General features: G+C 33.5%; 1 protein-coding gene across 2 annotated transcripts in view; it reads left to right on the top strand.

The window, feature by feature from the left end:
* The window catches only part of LOC124362115 (transcription factor HIVEP3), a 98,152-nt gene extending 80,255 nt beyond the window's left edge, over nucleotides 1-17,897 (top strand). For both annotated transcript variants that reach the window (XM_046816316.1, XM_046816317.1), the window contains exons 6-15: nucleotides 3,143-3,236; nucleotides 3,957-4,077; nucleotides 4,879-5,014; nucleotides 8,403-8,499; nucleotides 9,547-9,785; nucleotides 11,190-11,421; nucleotides 12,415-12,775; nucleotides 14,133-14,319; nucleotides 16,087-16,335; nucleotides 17,169-17,897. In XM_046816316.1, the coding sequence (XP_046672272.1) occupies nucleotides 3,143-3,236; nucleotides 3,957-4,077; nucleotides 4,879-5,014; nucleotides 8,403-8,499; nucleotides 9,547-9,785; nucleotides 11,190-11,421; nucleotides 12,415-12,775; nucleotides 14,133-14,319; nucleotides 16,087-16,335; nucleotides 17,169-17,513 (2,061 nt within the window). In that variant the 3' untranslated portion in view covers nucleotides 17,514-17,897. The remainder of the gene's footprint in view (nucleotides 1-3,142; nucleotides 3,237-3,956; nucleotides 4,078-4,878; nucleotides 5,015-8,402; nucleotides 8,500-9,546; nucleotides 9,786-11,189; nucleotides 11,422-12,414; nucleotides 12,776-14,132; nucleotides 14,320-16,086; nucleotides 16,336-17,168) is intronic.
* Nucleotides 17,898-20,220: the final 2,323 nt, after the last annotated feature.

The raw sequence follows: 20,220 nt of genomic DNA, 5'->3' as shown, positions 1-20,220 counted from the left end.
ATTGTGATGTTTCTTTTGATTGCGTATTCTGTGATTCCAAAACATTAGGTACTTTGTGTGGAGATCTCTTATATTATGCAACAAACCAATCTAATCAAGGTGTCATATTCTTAGTTTCTAAATTATTAGACATTCATAGTAAGCCAACTTTCGTAATGCCAATAAACCGTCTTAGAACATAAGCATTATCCTCGATGAATCTCTAAGGGGAGGGCTGATCAATCAATCAGCTCTAATTTTAAAGCCATTTATAGGTGTATGAGCCCCAAAAACATTTCAAGAGAAGGAAGGAGAGACCACCTACTGTGTTACGACAGTGGAACTTTGACATTCCTAGAAATCATTTGTCAAACTGTGAAGTGTTCATCGTCCATCATTTCTCACATCAGAATTATGGCAAACATCACTGTCTGGTGTGTATGATTTGCTTGAAAATGTTTATCTTCATCATCACATTTTAAAATATTCAGACATAGCACGAAAAATTGCAGTTAGGGTGACTGAGTTACATAATTTTGCTACCTGTCACAACCAAGCTAGGGATCTTGAAAGTAACTAAAGAAACCTAGACAATCAATATTTATAGAAGTATGAATCCAGAGCCAAGTCCAGTTGCACCTGGTTATCATTGAAGTGAAATTTGGATCCATATAATTTAGATGTTCCCCACATTATGTTTCTAAGTTTAAAAGATAAATTTTAGAAATTTTAAAAGATAGGAATAAAGAGACCATCTGATTAATTTTCAACACAAATGAGATTTGAGAGAAAGCTACATTATCAATATTCCTTGTTTCCACTCACTATTTTTTATGCCTGTTAATCACTGGTCTACTCTTAAAAAATAGTAGAAGCAATCATTTTGGAATTGAACTTCAAGGTATGTGAGTGAGATTAGCTTATAAATTTAGTCTTTTTAAATAAACAAATTAGAAAAGATAACTGAGTAGATCTAAGCGAGAATTGATCTAATGCCACTCAACATCAAACTCTCTTTATTCACATCTTCAAAAAACAAGCACTCTACCAAAAAATAAAAAATTTAAGGATTCCTCTTGCCTTATACAACCCAATAAACTCTTCATTCACCACTATAAAATAAACATCTTTCATTCAGACTTGATACCACATAAAGCTCATTTTTCACCACACCCCAAGACTGTGATATTTTGGCCACTGCCCAGATATTATTGAAGCACCCCAACTCTGATGCAAATTGATATTGATCACTCTGCCAATTTTAGGCACTGAGCCAATATGTTGTGTTATGGAAATTCCTAGCCATTACAAACGTGGTAACATGTCAAAAATTTCCTCTCCAACTCGGATTTAGAGAATAAAACTTTTCCATTGATGTCAGTGAAGCCATCAGATCAAGCATTAATATTAAAAGAAAAGCTGTAACAGATGCTGGAGTAGTGAATATCCTTCTAATGAGGGATAATAGCAGTGAATCCAGATTCAAAGGAGAAGGAAATCGTTACTGATTAGATCTTCACAAAGATAAATCAGTTCAGTAACTCAAGTGTGACAACCACGTACGCCGTGCAAATTAGAGAATGGTACAGATACATTACGCTGAATATAGTCAGTAATAGCTTTTATACTGATAGTGCTGAGAAACTCGTCTCCATTAAATACAAAACATAAATGTGTAAAACATGGTCATATCTCTGTAAAAATCCGATATCTGAAACAGAATCATTGTTTATAACATTATTTCTGTTTTTCGGGCAGCAGATATAACCCTTTACGGTTTCTGATACAATTTTACATTCATATTGATTGCGTAAAAGTGTGCTTATGATGTAATATTACGTATCATTACAAACACTAACCTATATTTTTACCTTATTTGGAACAGTTGATTTTCCAACTGAGGCCTTCATGGTATTTCAGGCACTTAATATGTAGGTCACAATCATCAGAATATTGTATGAAGGAAAGGTAGATGTGTTTTTAGTGTACGTACATCTTGACTAATATTACTGATATTTTCCTCTAAAGGAAAATCTCCGCCTTGATAAAACCTCTCATATGTCGATAAAAACTGCTTCCAATCACAGTTAAAAATATTCAACATGACCAGTTACATCGTAGTTGCAAGACTTTTATCATGTAAGAGGCTCAAGAACTACTAAATCTTGTAGTAAAGGTATGAAGAGTAATACATACTACTATTTGCCTTATAGTTAAATATTTTAATATGTTGTCTAATATCTCTATATGCGTGTTAGTAGGTAAAATAGTCTAGAAGTCGACCAGTTTGAATTGTATAAGTACAAGAAATGAGAAAATCTTTGTTTCATATTTCTAACTCTTTTGGTAACCTCTATGTTGACTCCCACCAAAAATATTTTGGTCTACAATCGATTTCATTTTTGGAGAAATTCAATATATCGATTTCTCAAAAAACTAAGCTTTGTGCTCAACCAATGCTAATTGGCTCCTGTTCTAAAAAAAAAATAAAATGAAGTAAAACTCATCTACCAACTTATTGTGAAAGCATGCAGAGGGCATTGCTGGAATTGTATGGATCACCAAGGGAGAGAGGGATGTTTTATTGTATCTGTTTAAAGTTATATATTTATTTACGTTATTTATTGTATCTGTTTAAAGTTATATATTTATTTACGTGCTCTCTGGGTAGCTCTAAAAACAATGACAGTGGTATCTAGGCTATCATGAATCCATATCTCGTAGCAACCGATATATATTCTCTTAGTCATATACAAGTCCAATGTACATACATTATAGCCAACAGTGAAAGCATGACTAAACTTGATTATTTCCTCCTATTAATGGTCTACAGTGATCTATACACTGTTGCTATTTCTTTATGGAAGGTAATATCAATAATACTCATATAAAAACAGATAACAGGGATTGGACTTTCATATTTTAGTTCAAACAAAAAGATTTGAAAAATACATGCTACTACTTCCCATGAAAAAATCACTAAAACTTTCTTAATATTAATGTTAGCTATGAAATCATACAAGTGTGATGAAATCGTCAATAGAACGTGTTGAATGTTCACTCCATTATTATTAGTTCACTTAATTAATTGTTAATTATTAATTAATAGTTCACCTGTTTTCTTCTGCTTAGTCACTAAACTGTTATTATGATTGTGTTGTAGAGAGAAGAAACACCAGAAGCTATTCCCAAAAGAGTGAAGATATTTGCTGGTGGCTTTGAATCCAATGAAGACTACATTTACATTAGAGGCAGAGGTGATTAGTCTTTAAAAAAAACTGTATTATTACAAAAGAAACAAAATTTAACATTTTTAAAGTCATTAATATTAATATGTTACTTGGTTATAATTAGCCTTCACTAATTTTACATTACTTTTCTATGGTTACGTTGGGACCAAGTTCCATGGTTGTAAACTACTATTCTATTGCAGAAAAGATATACACATTTGTATAATAATTTTAAGTTATATGCAGAATTTATAATGTAATATGTATAATTATATTATAAGTTGATATCAAAACATGCTATTTCCGAATTTCTTTCAATATTTTGATTAATAAATCAAAAGATTACTGTTGAATTACCTTTATGTTTTGTCACTATAAAAAAGGCAAAATTCTAAATATTTTTGGTAAAAGAATTAAATTTATCTGGACAAGGCTTTACTTGAGAAAGTTATTGCTGAGTTTTGATGATATAGTTACATATGTGTTATGTAACTGAATAATAATTTTGATGAATGTATTGTGTTTTAATCCTCTGATGATAGTACCATTATATCGAAACACGTAGGAGTTTTTAATATTGGATTGTACGACAAGATATGATTTAGCTTATAATTGTTGTAATTTAGTCTTATAATTGTTTGGCTCCTTAGACTTCCTCGGTTACATTAACTAGGTGCATAAAAGGATGTACTAGCTGTTGGAACCTCAATATTCTGTGATAATCTAATCCCAGCTGTTCTGTTACAGGACGAGGACGGTATGTGTGCGAAGAATGTGGTATACGATGCAAGAAGCCCTCCATGCTCAAGAAACACATCCGTACTCACACAGATGTCCGGCCCTTCACCTGCATCCATTGTAAATTTAGGTAAGCACTACAGTTGGTTTATAATTCCTCAATACACCCTGTACAGTGTGACTTTTCCAGAACAATATGATAATGGCAGTGGCAACTGTTTTAACTCCTTCACGGTTTTTGATAAAGTATTACGTTCTTAGCGATTGCATTAAAGTGTGCTAGTGATGTATTATTACTTATCTGCATTATATTTATCTGTTTTATTCTGTTGTCTGCCATAATATTTCGAAAGAAGTATTTCTATGACAACTGCACATTGCGCAATTAGTTCTGGTATTTTCTGCTAGATGTCAGCACTTCCTTAGTTCTCTGTCATGAGTGTTCGCATCTTGGTGAGTTGGCTGTAGTTGCACAGTGGAGACATGTTGCGGTTGCACGTCACCCGCCCTGGATGGTTTTATTGTTAGTGTTTATTGTACTATTGGAAAATCTATGCATAAATAGAAAATTGGCTTCGTTTACATGATGAAATAAACACGGATAGTGAAAATACTTAGTGAACAATATTTAAAAAATTGAACAACACCTAACAATAACTTTCTTGCACAAAAAAGTACATTATATCTAACTTACTTGCAAACCTGACTTTGTAAAAACAGCAAAAATATCAGTAAGACAATATAGTTAAGGTATAAAAAAAAAACTGTTAGGCGTTAAAGCCCAATTCCAAATTATATAAAATATATTATAGCACCAGAATCTGTACAGTGAATGCTAAATTGTTTTGAATCTATTTAGTAGAGTTAACTAAACGTGAACTGAACTGTGATAAAATATTGTATAGTGTGTAATGTACAACAAATGTAACAGCTTCAAGACCAAAGGCAATCTGACTAAACACATGAAGTCTAAGGCTCACTACAAGAAGTGCTCTGATCTCGGCATTGACCCGGTGCCAACAGTGGTGGACGAATCTTATGTAGACGAAGTGGCCTTAGCCCACCAGGTAAGTCTATTTCATTTTGACTTAAATGAAAAATTCAGATAATGTAATAACTCCAGTTGAAATTAAAATTTTGTGCTTACATTATATTTTTTATACGTATTAAAAGTGTCACAATTATTTTTACATGTGTTATGAAAAAATGTGGTACCAGTTTTAGCAATTTGCACACAGTTATGAAAAATATCATTTATATTACCATATTTATTGCCAGTTTTATAATTTTTGTTAAATACAAGAAAAAAAATCAAATCTGACCTTGTTTTCTATAAATTGTCAGGTTTGACACTCAAAGAAGCACTCAAAAATACATAATGAAACACGAAAAGAACACTTTATATTCAACTACTAATTTTTATAAAATGATAACCTACAGGTATAATACAATTATTGTTGTACAGTTTTTTAATGACAGGCATTTTCATTCCCAAGTTTCGTCACTCTGCTGATTGATCTGATGTGTTTGTGTACTATATACAATGTTTAACACCAAAAGTTTATTTTTCGAATTGATATAACATATTATGTAAATATATAAAGTTATATATATATATATACAGTAAAAGCCCGCTAATTCGGCACTTTCGGGGATCGAAGTGTTCCGGATTATTGAAAATTCCGGATTACCGAGCGTCATATGAAAATGCCGGAAAATTCGGTTTTTAGCCGCTAAAATCGTATCACACTAAAGTAAAAGGAGTGAAATCAAGTGATATTAACTCAGAAAAGCTGAAAACCCAGCCAAAATACAATCACTCTTTAAAAAATAGTGGCTGGGTTTTTCAGTCCCAAAGAGATAATGTACAGTAGCTTGATTTTACTTTTTCTACTTTAGCGATGATAGTCGGGCTAAAAATCGTCGTCTAAGTTTCAGAGTGTGTGGCTTTAAAAAAAATCACTCTTTACGTGTACACAATTAAAGAATTACTAAGGAGATAAATAAAATTAAACAAACATTAGTTTGAACACAAAATGAACATTTAATGCCTAGAAAAACATTTCTAAAACCTAGGTTAACTTAGATGTAGGCTAACTAGTGCGTACATTATGTAATAAATATTATGGTAAAAACATAATTTTTATGTACAGTATTTTATTTGAAAAAAGACCTAATGTCTGTTTGTTTTTTTGTATCATGTTTCTTCTTTAAAAAAGTCATTTCTCAGAACATATAAATTTACAAGCTCTGAAGCATTGTAGGAGCTGCTGCGTTCGGCAAATCGTATAAAACGTGTCGATAGTGGCACTTGCTTCACTCCACATAGGCACGGGTGTTGGATCATCATCTGCTCCCTCTTCATCATCTGATTCGGACTCCACAGGATGAGGCTCTGACTGAGGTCCAAGTACACTTTTGATGAGCAGTTCATCCGTAATTTTCTTCTTCAACTGGCTCGTCGCAATCAATGTGTATCCACTCCAAGATTTCTTCTTGTGGCACTTTCCTTATTTCGTCTTGGGAACTGTGGGCCCACCAAGTCCAGTATTGCTTCATTGCCGACTGAAACAGCAATGTCCTCTTCTTGGTAGGCAGCTGGCCATAGTTTTCGCCAAGATTTCTGTAGAGTGGTGGGCTTGACCTTTTTCCATGCCGAGGCGATTCCGAAAATTGCATCTTTTAATGTTGAATTTTTTCTGAAAATCAACCACCATACACTCTGAGTTTATCAGGCCTTGAAGAAAGGACGCTCTGTAAAAAACATTTAAAGTTCTGAATCACTCCTTGATCCATTGGCTGAATCAAGGACGTGACATTTTGCCGGGAGGTATGCAGTAAAAAATATTTCTCGATATCAACTCAGACGCTGCAGGGTGAGCTCTGCAATTGTCTAGGATGAGCACAACCTTGCTGTCTTCAGGTAAGCCACGGTTTTTTCAGATTGTCTTTTACAGATGGGACGAAGTGGTGGAAAAACCAATTTCTAAATAAATCGGAGTTCATCCACGCATTGGATTGAGCATCGTATATTACGGGTAGGTGGGTAATGCCTTTCAGAGGTCTTGGCTTTTTTTGCTTTTCCGATGACGAAAGGCGTCAACATGTGGTCCCCTGAGGCATTGCCACAGAGCAAAAATTGTCAAAAACGGTCTTTGTTTTTTTTAAAAGCCTTTGGCACATTTCTCATCCCCTGCTGCCAAAGTCGAATTAGGCAAACAACGCCAAAGTAGGCCAGTTTTCATCAGCGTTGTAAATCCGGCATGCTGACAAATCGTAGTCTTCAACTAGATTTTAAAATTCAGCTTTATATTCTTCAGCCGCATTTTGGTCGGCTGATCGGAGCTCCCCAGCTACATCAAGCTTCCGTATTCCGTGTCGATTTTTAAATCGGTGTGCAGCCAACCATCAGAAAAGGCACATTCTTTCTCATCTATTTTTAATTCCTCACGGAACTGTTTAGCTTTTTCCATGATAATGGGCCCAGTCACAGGCTTCCCTTCAGACCGCTTAGCGCTAAACCATTTGAATAAAATTTTCGTCAAGTTTTAGGTTTTTTTAAAGTTTGTCGAGACTGCATGTCTTTGACATTTGTAGTTTGAGACTTAAATTTAAGTAACTTTTCTTTATTCTTCTTGATGTCATACATTGTTGATGAACCAATTTTGAATTCTTCCATTAGCTTCAATCTACTCTCACCTTTTTCTACACGTCTTATAATTTCTAGCTTTTGTTGAATGGTAAGTGTGACATGCTTACGTTTATTTCCAACTTTGCTGGTGGATGAGCCAGGCTTGGAAAACATAGGGCACAACTTTGAGAAAGTTAAAACACAATATGAACGAGCACAACACTCACGATTGCACTCGAGTATGAACTGACAGTGACTGAGACTGAGGCAGACGTTAGACACTAGACAAAACACGTAATGGAGGACACTCGGCAAGTGGCCCTGAACCCCCTCACACACAGCTGCTGCGTCACATACGATCCCTTCCGACTGAGCACGAACCTTTCCGAGCGCTCTTGCGAACTGTACATTTCACAGTGCGGTTAAAATATCTCATTTACGTGATTTTTTTTTAAGACGGTGCCGGATGAATGAAAGTGCCGAACCATTGGATGCCGGATTAGCGGGCTTTTACTGTATATATATATAATATCATTTTTCAAAACATCTAGTAAACTGAATTTTGGCACTGCAAGGGTGAAATAATTTTCTGATAAAATACTTCAGTTTTTTAAATTTTTTAACAGTTTTTGTGTTTATGAAATGAAAAAAAATGTATTATTGTTAAAACAACAAACAGATACATTCCCTTCTAGAGCCGATTGCAGTTTTTTAACCTGTGCAAGTCTACTGTTATTAAATTATTGCCTTTTTGTTTTCATATTTAAAATCAGACTAAAAGAAAAGTTATGTACTCATTTATTAAAGTATACTTTAAATTGCAGCAAGCTCTTCGAGAGACTCAAGGAGTTGATCCGGAGGAGTCTGAAGAAGAGGAAGAAGAAGAAGATGAAACGGAGGATGATGATGATGAAGATGAAGGTAAGAATAATCGTGAGTTTTACAATAATAACAATAACAATTGTAACATAAACATTTTGAAATTTACAGGATTTGTATTCTATAATATTAAAAAATAAATTAAATTAAATTGGATATAACGTTGAAGATATCCGATTAGTTTGAGATAAAATGTGTTTAAATTTTATTAAGTGTTAATCTTAAATTATTAATTTAATTTTTTTAAGTTTTCATTTCAATGATTTTCATTAGTTTATTATTTACATACATTATTTATATTTAATACATTCTGGGAGTTTGTTGTAAGAAAGAGTGCACTCTTAGAGTGCCTAGAGCCGATTTAGTCGTCCCCCAAATAATTCCGAGACCTGCTGAGGGCAGACTAGGTCAGTTTTTCGAATATTTATTATTCTGTTACTAAATGTTAAGTAGATTATCTATCCTGATTTGATTTGTTACAGTTTGAAAAAAGCTATTTGCCAAATTTAACAGTCGGCTTATATACTTCGTTATACAGATACTTACTTGTTGAAACTTGATATATTTGTTCTTATTTACATAGAGAACAATAAAAATGGTGCATACAAAGAAATTACTACACAATAACAATATTTGTATTTCAAAATTTTAAAAAATTGTTTGTTAAAAAATTTCAACTGACTTTTTTTAATAAGTATTATAAGTTATAGCTTACTTTACTCTGTACAGAATAAAACAAAAAATCATCCCATTATGTTTATTTCTGAAAAAGCTGTGAATTATTTGGTGAAACAAATACAAATATTAAAAGAGTGCTTGGCGTTGAAGAATATGACTTGTAATAAGTTCCGCTTGGCAGGTAGAGAGTTAAAGTAAACCAGGTAAAACACTGCAGATGATTATTATATGCTTTACATTTCACCTTGGGCCTGTCTAGCAGGTACAGCAGTTATCACTGTGACAACAAGAGTTAGCCCACTAGACCATGGTTGCCTAAGCAGCCTAATGTTGTGTTAGTTAAAGTAAAACAAAGTATGTGTACCAGGTTAGCATAAATAAACAAAATGATCAGTTGTTGATGGTGCACAGATGACGCGGAAGGAGGAGAGGATTGTGTGGAGAGGGAGGCTGCGCGCTCCCTGTTGACTCTGAGTGAGACACTCCAGTCGGCAACACAGATGAAGAAAGCGAGTGAAGGGTTGCTGTCGATGACTGCACGACCTAGCACGTACCCGTACAGCTTCACCAGTGTTACTGAAACAGCAGTTGACACGCAGCCGCAGACTCCCACTTTGACAGCTATCAGCGCACAACGAGAGCGCGAGAAGGTAACCAAAAAACTATTTATTTTTGTGATAACATAAATGCATTTACCAACAACATTTTTGTAGTTGTTATGTTACGTTTACACATTTTCTTTGGCAAAAGTTCCCAATGTTTTCATATTGTGAGTGAATTCATGCAGATAAATTGCCTTTGTCCAAGTATTAGTTTTGTTATTAGACATAAAATTGTCATACCTGCTAAAATTATATTGTTATGTTTGGATTTAAGGGTTTAAAGGTCATAAGGTTTTGAGACATTTACATAAGAGAAAAGTTTACAACACAAGGTTGGTTGGCTGCAGACCAAAAGCAGAATAATAAAGCTCTGGTCAAGCATTCGGCATTAATTCTGTAATATAATTATGAATGAGACATAAACATTACAGAACAATTTCCAGGTGTCCAGATTCTGAAGTTCTTTTATAAGTATATAATAAAAGTTTAAAATTAATTTTTTGTCTCAAATTATTTTTACAGATATTTTCCTTCAGTTATTGCTCTTAGTTGTAAGTAGTAATTAAGATAATATGTGACATAGCTGTGTGCTGCAATTTCTAACATTGTCAATTATTTGTACAAATTCAAATGATAAATAAAGATTATTATTGTTAACTGGATTTCCCTGCATTTTTATAATGATAAACTGAAAAATATTATTTATTCAACAGCTATGACATTCAGTATCCCTTGCTGGATGGACATTTTAAAATGTTTAGCTATTCACAAATTAAATAACGTTTTATTGTGACAAACTGTTTTTATATTGCATTGATTGTTTTAAATTTTTCAATGTTTCTGAGCTGATTCTAGAGGTTTGGCTTGAATTATTAAAATATTACTTTAAGCAACTTTCAGTATATTTGTGGAGATGTTAATCCAGTGAAATTGAATTTAGAATTAAGTAGTTTTTCTTTCCCACAGCTATCACTTTTTGAAATTTATAATATTCACTTAATTTCTGTAAGAACTGGTCAATAAACTCCCCTGGTTATTGTTTTTAGGTCACTAATACATATCTGAAAATAGACATTGTTTTAACATTTTATAACATTATGGATATCAGCTTATTAATTATAATCCTTTGGAAATACCATCTTTCTTTCTTTGCATGGAAATTAAGTGTAAGATATTTACTAAAAGCTGATCCACACCAACCTACAGTTAGGCATGAAAATCTCCAAAAATCAACTCATACTCCTCTTTACTACCATATCATCCTGGCTTACATAACCTCTCAGACAAGGTGTCAACATTCTAAAAACCCCCATTCCTTCTAACCCCAATTCTCTTGAAAGCCCTTTCACCATTTCATTCTGAAAAGCCAGAAAGCTCTGCTGAATGCTAGTCTATTCTATATTGACTGACTGAAACAAACACCTGTTGAATCATCCCATTAATTTGTTGCAGGTTTCCCAGAATACCGGACTGGCACGTGAGGTCCAGGGCGAGGGGAGGGTGAAAGCAGGAGTAGAAGGGGAGGGAATAGTGAGGGGAGGAGTGGAGGAAACCCAGAGCAACAGTGACAAAGGGGTGGCTGCGCGTTACTACTTCCCCTCAAGTCATGACTTAGGGGACTCTGTGCCAGAGTCCAGTGGTATGAAGCAGTCCACACCCATTGATCTCAGCAACAAGCCGGCAGGTAAGTGCCTGCTTAATTTTCTACTTAGCATCATGGACGTATATAAGAGGGCACTCAGGGGGCTCAAACGCCCCCCAAATTTGGAAAGACAAACATTACAATTGTACCCAGTAGTTTGTTTAAAGCTAGAACACTTTTATGAAGTTCAATAATTTCCTGGGAGAAAATTCTTGAGCAACGATTACACTAGTTGTCGATTTATTTGTATTGCTACTGTGTATTGTATACTTCTTAAAACTTAAAATAGCATTCATCTTGGATCCGAATGTAATACTGATAAGTAGTAGTACTGTCCCAGATATCTGTAATAAGAAAAACTTGTATTTGATGGTTTAACTTTTTATAATCGTCTTGGAAAACAGAAACATCTTTTTTGAGAATTGATATTTTAAGATGTCAAATATTTTAACTTAGGTTAACCAAATAAGTAAACACTTGGTAATAAATGCACCAAAGTTAGCACTGGCAACAGAAAAGTTGTATAAACCATAAAAATATATCTTACATCCAGCTCTAAATCAGACGAAGTACAAGAAAACATACACATCGTTGCAGCAAGTTAAGATGTAACAGGAAGTCGACCGTCATCATCGTGATAACCTGGCAGCTCTGTAGCATATCTAAGACAAGATAGCATGAGTTCAGGAAGGGTTGGTAGACAATCACCTCTGGCCTACTGTTTACTCCCTTTTTTTCTGGACGTCAATGTCATATTGGATGAGGTTACTTAAGTTGAATTCTTCTAGTTAGTTTTTAAATTATTTGTTGCCAAAATGGTTTGACTTCTTCAGAAGATTGACTTAGCGGTTGGTTTGTCATAACAACAAAGTATTGTCTGCAAATCATTCTTTTATAAATTAATAAAACCATTTTACTCTTTTTAGTAGTTTTAATTTTGTATAATACAAATCGATAAAAAAAATTCCAAGGGATAAAAACTACCTTGAATTGTAATGGCAAGTTTTCCGTAATTGAGACCAGGTATTGTTGCAGACAAGAGTCCACGAGTGTGTGAAGCAGCGATGTTACTTGCGTCACTGTGCTCAACGATGGAGCGACTGCCGACGCCCACCACGACGACAGCGGCTGTGAGCGAGGACAGCACACTGCTGCAGGCCTATCTGACCGAGAGGGCAGTGCAGGATTCCCGCATGAAGCAACACCAGTACAAGCACAAGCCGCCAGTCAATGTGACTGCGGGTCTCAACATATCAGCGGCCAAGGAGAATGCGCTCGGAATACTAGCGCAGACATCCTCGGATGCTCGCAAGCTGCCGACGAGCGAGCCTCAGACCAACAAGCCTCAGGCTGAGTTTCTCCCCCCCTCCAGTGCCCCTTCTCCCAGTTATGTCAGGTTAGTCGCCTGAATCACATTGACTCTTAAAATATTTTATGGCATTTAATCCGCAATCCGCTCAGCCGTGTCCTTTCTTGAAAGTGTTTGAAAGAAAATTTAGAAAATATGATTCAGAATTAAAGTTTATTACAGTGAAATAATCCTTAGATTATTGTCAATCATAAATTTGAGATATAACCAGTATGTATTTAACGTTCTGAAGACCATCAAATTTAGCACATTTACCATTGTTTTAATCATTAACAAGCAGGTTTGGTATTGCAAAAAGGCCAAGGCTATGCATGTTTTGTAGCATGTTTATTAAACACAATTTATTGACAAAAATGTTGAGATATTTAAATTTTTTCATGATTTTATTAAATACTTTTTTAGGTAATATGCTATTTTTACTAGGTAATAGGAAAATTCCACTAGTTATTAATAGATTAATAGAAGTTAATATAATGTCAGTCTGTAGATATAAGAACCTTTTGTCAAGCTGCACCATTAGATCATTGCAAATTTCAATTTATACAGTTACAGATACCTATCATAATTAATCTGTACATTTACTATATTATATTATACACTAAAACAAGCCTCAATAACTTTTTCATTAGAAAAAGGTTCATAAACACAACACCAAAAATAAAAATAAGCCTGACATTCCTTAACATCAACTGACCAAATTTGGAACATCCCATATGGTAAATTGTGTAAACATTTTTAGAAGCTTCCAAAAATTGTTCACGTTACTCCCATTACTAATTAAAAAAAACAAATTTTATTTGTGGCTTTTGAATAATCCATTTTATTCAATTGAAGAGTTTTTAACTATGCATGTCAATATTCAGTTTTAAATCACTAGGTTTTATTTTAAAATATATGTTTATTTTACAACTATTTTAAGGAAAATGTTATGAATCTGTTTTGTCGTTTTCTATAAGGATATGACCTATATTAGTATATGATTTATGTTAAAAAATGTATTGACAATGCCCATTTCATCAACTGCAATAAAGATTTTATGTTTATCTACAGTATGACTGTATATTACGCTTACAAAATATTTGGTTTTACATCAAACCAGAAATCTGATCAAGCAGATTTGTAAGGTTTGTTAGTTTTACACCAATAAAAACGTCATTCCTTTGGGAAAGGAATTAATCGTATGTATTACCAAACTAGGACTACTGTCCTTGTGCACTTATCCATCTGGCAACAATAACTACAATGATGCCACTGTTAACAGTCCTCAAGATCATAACTGTCTCCTTTATATTAGTTGAACATATAATTTTTGTACCAATTGTTGTAATACATATTAGAAAAACTAAAGTGGTGCTGATGTATTCTAACTACAATCCATGTGCAGTGTGTTAGAGGATGGGCGCAGCATGTGTAACATGTGCAACAAAGTGTTCTCGAAGCCCAGCCAGCTGCGACTGCATGTTAACATTCACTACTTCGAGCGACCGTTCCGCTGCGAATCGTGTGCAGTCAGTTTCCGCACCAAGGGCCACCTCCAGAAACACCAGCGGTCCGTCTCGCATCTCAACAAGGTTAGTGAGACTGAAATATTATTTGTACTTTGCAAACACATGTGCACCTCAATATTTATAATATATTGATCACCCTCATCCTCTTATCTGAATATGAGACAGTGAATCTAAATTTATTGTTGATTAAAACAAATATTTTGTAGCAAACGTGCCATTCACCAGTAGCAACCTTTTAATAGAAATTTAAGAATTTGGAATCTAATTACCAATTTCCTCCTTTCTTATGAAAAATACATCGAAGAAAATTTGGTCATTTAATGTCCTATTACAAATAAAATATATTAATTTATGATGTAAGGGACTAAATATAAAAGTTTCATAGTTTTTAGTAAACCTATGGATTTGAAGTTTGGCTAATTGGAACTAAGGCTCATTTCCTCCCTGAATTATTTCTGAAATTTCTTGTGATATAAATATAGGAATTAAGATCACTATTCCTATCTTTTAGGTATATTTTTACAGATTTGTGTGTCCTCATTGATATTCAAGAATATCATTAAAAGAATGTATTTATATTATTTATGTATTGTATATGGTGTAAATCTACAAGCATGTAATATTATGATTCTAAATTCTGAATAATTTGTAGTTTAGTTGTACCAAATTGTTGATTTTGAAGGTACATGTGATTGATGGTATTGCTGAATAGGATAAAAACAACTTTTAAAAATGGGTGCTAGAACATTAAAAATACATCCAGCAGCTTAAAAACCTTAGAGGATGTTGTTTTTGTAAGTTAAAAATTAAAACGCTAACAAACTTTTTATTGATTTGTAGATCTACCAATATTTTACAGCAGGTAAGCACTTGCAGCATAATACATACTAATGGTGTAACCACGGCAGGTTTGATATTCAAACCCAGTGATGATAGTTTTGTTTAATCTTGAATTTCTGTTAGTATTGATCAAGAGGATACAGATTTTAAATTTATTTTTGCCTTTGAAAGATTTTAGTGTTTATATCCTAATTCCCACCATTTAGGGCTAAATAAAGCCTAGTGAAGATGATGCAGTCTTAATAACATGCACTATTATTACAAACGTTATATACTATTTATTAGCAGGGGTGCTCTTCATGGTATCTGTGACTGCTTCTATTTTATTTAATGGACTTAAAAATGCTTTTATCACCTTTGATTGGAATTCCTGTTGTTATAGCCTTGGTTTGGATTTCCTGTAATTGTCATCTTTACTTGAATTTCAGTAAGGTCAGTGGCAGGAGTTGTGATCAATCTCCAAGTATGCATCTACTTATAAAAAAATCTAAATTATGTAATAAGCTTTAAAAATTCTTTTACTACCTTTGCTAGGATTTTCTGTATGTATAACTTTGATTTAGATTATCTTTAGTTCTCACCGTTATTTTACATTTATTTGGATTTTTGTAGTTATTACCTTTACTTGGATTTACTGTACCTATCAGTATAACTTGGATTTTCTGTTATAAATTTTATTTGGATTTATATAACATCTGTAATAGAAGTTTTGAGAAATCTCCATAATTATAATAATAGGCATTCCATTCCAAAATTTAATTTCCAAAAGAACTGTTGCCGCGTAACTTTATTTGAATTACAAGACCTTATTATGGCTGTTGTCTTAATATAATACCCTATTATAATTTGTTTCAATGTTGCAAAATCAGTTGACTTGACACTGAAAAAGAAGTCTATAGTTAGGGGTCTCAGTTAAATGTAAAACTAAGTCCAGTATAAGTAGTCAGTTAATGGGGATATATATTCTTCAAAAATATTTATTGTCAATAGGTAAGTATGAACTCCACATTCGGAACGGCGACGACCAGCAACCCTCGCCCATTCAAGTGTGATGACTGCAAGATAGCCTTCCGCATCCACGGCCACTTGGCGAAGCACTTGAGGTCAAAGATGCACATCATGAAGCTTGAGTGTCTGGGCAAGCTGCCGTTCGGTACTTACGCAGAGATGGAGCGGTCCGGCATCAACATGAACGATATCGACACCACCGATTGTGACAACTCCCTAGAGAGCTTACAGGTACTGGAACGCCCATTTCATCAGTCATTAACTTGTACATCGATTTTCAAAATTTATATATGGATTATTGTCAATGAAAAGTAATGACTGTAGTATTTTAAAAATTACTACAGTTTTATATTAAATATTATTAATAGTTGACCTTGAGTTTTCCCTATAAAACAATATTTAACCTCTTGCACTTTTACGCTCTTATTTTTATCGTACTGTTATCGGAGATTTTTCATTTTTTAGGTATGTTGAATATGTATCCAAACGCTTTTTTGTTTTTCCTATAAAGTGAGTACAGCATTTAAACAATGAAAATATACAAATATTTGAGATTTTTTTCAAAGTAACCAGTAAAAATGTTGAAAACTAAAAAGCTCTTGGGTACATATTGACTTAATCTTTAAGGTTAGGAGACCTCTCCTGTTACCTATGATTACAAATAAGGTCATAAAAGTGTTTAAAGTTTAACATTGTTTTTATTTGTGTTATAATCAAGATGGCTACCAATACATCTGGCTCTTAAGTAATAATGGTTAAATTTTCAATATTTAGTAGTCCAACTACCTGTTTTTTTAATTAAGACTAACTCACATCCATAATTAGCTATATATACTAATTTTAGAAAATTTCACGAGTTGTGTTTACCCATGTTATTGTAATTATAAATGAGAATAAAATTGTATTCTATGTAAAGAAACTGAAGCCATTCTAAAATTTCTATTATAGATCAAGATAGTTTTTACCTTCCTTTCAGGTGATCAACAATTTTCTGTTGGATGAAAAAATATTAATGGCATTCTTCTTATTATACATCAATCTATATTCCCTTCAAAATTTTTCAGCTCTTGGCTCAAAAACTATACGAGAAGGACCCATCTAAGTTAGGCCAATGGGATCCTAGTGAGATGCTGCCCCACCCTCTCAGTGCAGGAGACTCCTCGTCCGAGGGGGAGGAGGACATTCCGCTTCCCCTACCCCCACCCTCTGCCACCATACTCAGCCCCGTGCAGAGGTTTCCTCCGCCAGCCCTTCAGAAGGCCATCTTGTCAACGGTACAGGAGCCAGTGAAATGTGTCATCAACATTCGAAACCCGTCTGTGAACCACAAAGGTCCAAAGCACAAAACGGAAGGAGCGGATGAACCTGTGAGCGACAGGCGGACAGATGAGCCTGGCGAGAGCCAGTAGAGCCGATCTTGTGTATATTATGTGTATATAGTGAGTGTGCAGGTGTTTTTGTAAATATTAGACTTATGGTTGTTCGATACACTGAATGGGCCCAATTGTAAATGTAGTGTGATTTTCAATGTACAAATTTGCTTTTAAAAATATTTTATTGTGATTTCTGTCCAGTTGGTGACCTTGAATTTTGTAAAAACCCAGCTTAAAAATGTAAACGGCTACCTATTTTTGGATTGTTTTTAAAATTGTAAAATAACCTAAATGGTATTCAAAGAAATTGTTATTTTAATATTGTTTAAATTGTTGACATAAATTTGTGGTTGGTACTGTTTTAATGTAAGTAAAATTTTACATTATTGACAAATACGTAAATAGATGGTACAAAACTTAGTGTGGTGTTTTAATTTAGTCCTTTTATTTTAGTGAGTAAATTAAAAAAACTAGTAACATTACATGAGATTGAATAGTGTATGTTTGGATTACATTAGGATGTTGAAAAAAATTACCGGTTTTTTTCTGTTTAGTTTATTTTAGTATCCAACTTCTAATCATTAACACAAGTTGGATCAGTAGCTAGGGCTTGTACATGAGGTGTTGAGTACGTGTAGTTTTCTGCCCTACAGACGTTCTTATACTCAGTAGGCCAAGCGGAGGGCCCTGATCGACTTTTTACCTGATTGGCTCCCTCCACCGTGAGAGAACAAACCCGTGATTTTAATATTATGTGAACTCTATTCAGACAAAACTTTCATATTATACATAATTGTAAATGTTATTTATTAAATTCTCTTTAATTTAGTTGTATTTGAAAAATTATTAGGCCTATAAGTAAACTAAATCTAAATAAATACTCATTTGTACAAGAAATGTTTATTTGTATTGCTGTATTAATATAAGACTACATGTCTTGTACAATTAACTGTAAAAACAACATAAAAATATTATGTATAGTGTATAAAAAATATATATTTACAGTAAAACAGTAGCTACAAGAAGGTACAAAAATGGATCAGTCAATTCTATAAGATAGCAAAAAAAGATACTAGATGAAAAACGGCAATCAATCAATAAAAGTTTTGTCAGGGAAAGACAAGTTATTCGTCAAAAACAACATGTCATAAGTTTATTGAAATAATGTATAGTAAGATTGTTGCGTTAAAAGAAAGCAAATACTATTCAATAAGTGTTTATTCTACTCCCAACATAATTCACCATGACTGAAGAAGAAGAAACAAGAAAAAGTACTTTATTAAATTAAAGGTTTACAGCATTTGGAGTCTGCATAGAGACTTTCCTGATAAAATAAAAACAAATAAAACACTACGACTATGGCCAAAATAGGCCTTCAGCTGGGCCAGCAACTTATCATAGAAAACAGAAAGAACCCTTTAACAAGCACTTCTTTACTAAAACAAGCTCAGATAATAATATTCTACCACTTAAAATTACTTAGTATATAAACAAATGTATATAAAACTTTGATTAGAGCTAAATAGAGAATAAAGGAATAAAAATACTAATTTAAAAAATTTGCTTACCTTTATACCAAATAAGATAAAGTTTATTTAAAGCTTATTGGACCTCTTAATAAAAATAGCAATAACATTTCTGTCACCATTTAATGAAACCGTATTTTGGTTTTGAACATGAATGAATTAAACAAGGCATCTGATAAATAGAAACATTGTGACAAATGTTCGATTATTATTACATTCCATAAATCTGCTCTCTAGAGGCCTTTAAATTACATACACATAAAATGTTTCCAAAATTACAGACTAGGCTAAATACAGCTGAACACTACTCGTTTACAAATTTATCTCTGCACAATTTCTGACATTTAAATATACACCCTGGTTGTTTTTCTGTGCTTTTAGTTACTTATTTTGATTTAATAAATTAAGGGTGATTTATGCATGGTTAAATTATTCAATTAACTCCCATTCATACTGTCAAGAATACTAATCTGATCCATTAAAAAATTCTTTCTTACCCAGTACGGATTTGCCTAACCATCTTTCTTAGGCTTGACAGAATCGGGCAAACTGCCACAAAATGGAATACATTCTCTATTTCGCTTAAATTTTGACGAGTTACAATTCTCAAAGAATTTGTAAATAAAGAATTTGTCTATTGTCTATTGTCTATTGTCTTATGTTCATTAACATACCAAAATTTACGCCTGTCAGCCAAGGTTTATAATTGAGGTTAATGAGCTCAGCTCTGGATTTGATAGCCCACGAAACAACTTGGATGCTACTGTATTGGTCAGGAAAGCCGTATTGTTTTCAAGTTGGAGGTCAAGGCTAACATACTGCGAGTGATAACGAGAGGTGCGCACCTGGCCCTCACACAATATCCACCAAGAGTCCCGCTTCCCCTCTACCACATCCAACAACCGACCTTGTAACACAGATGATTCCAAGTTAAAATCTATTGTTATGTTATGTCTGCATCCCATCAATTTCCAAGTTTGCAAAGACAAATTTTTTTGACTATTAATTTTAATAATTCCTTAGGGAGTCTATTGTCGTCCAAACTACTGTATTTAATTTGAGCAAGTAATTAATGTTACTTTTAACGTAAATAAGTGTAATTTATCAATTTCGGTCTCCAAGTGAAAAAATGTAATTTGGTTTATTTCTTGGGAGTCTAAATAATTTCTTAATAAAGAATTTCTAAACCGATCCAACAGAACCCATTTTGTTGCAAC

Source organism: Homalodisca vitripennis, chromosome 5 (assembly GCF_021130785.1).
Source record: "Homalodisca vitripennis isolate AUS2020 chromosome 5, UT_GWSS_2.1, whole genome shotgun sequence".
In the NCBI taxonomy this organism is placed as follows: Eukaryota; Metazoa; Arthropoda; class Insecta; order Hemiptera; family Cicadellidae; genus Homalodisca; species Homalodisca vitripennis.
Note: the sequence above shows the minus strand (reverse complement) of the source record. Positions and strands in the feature narration are given on the sequence as shown.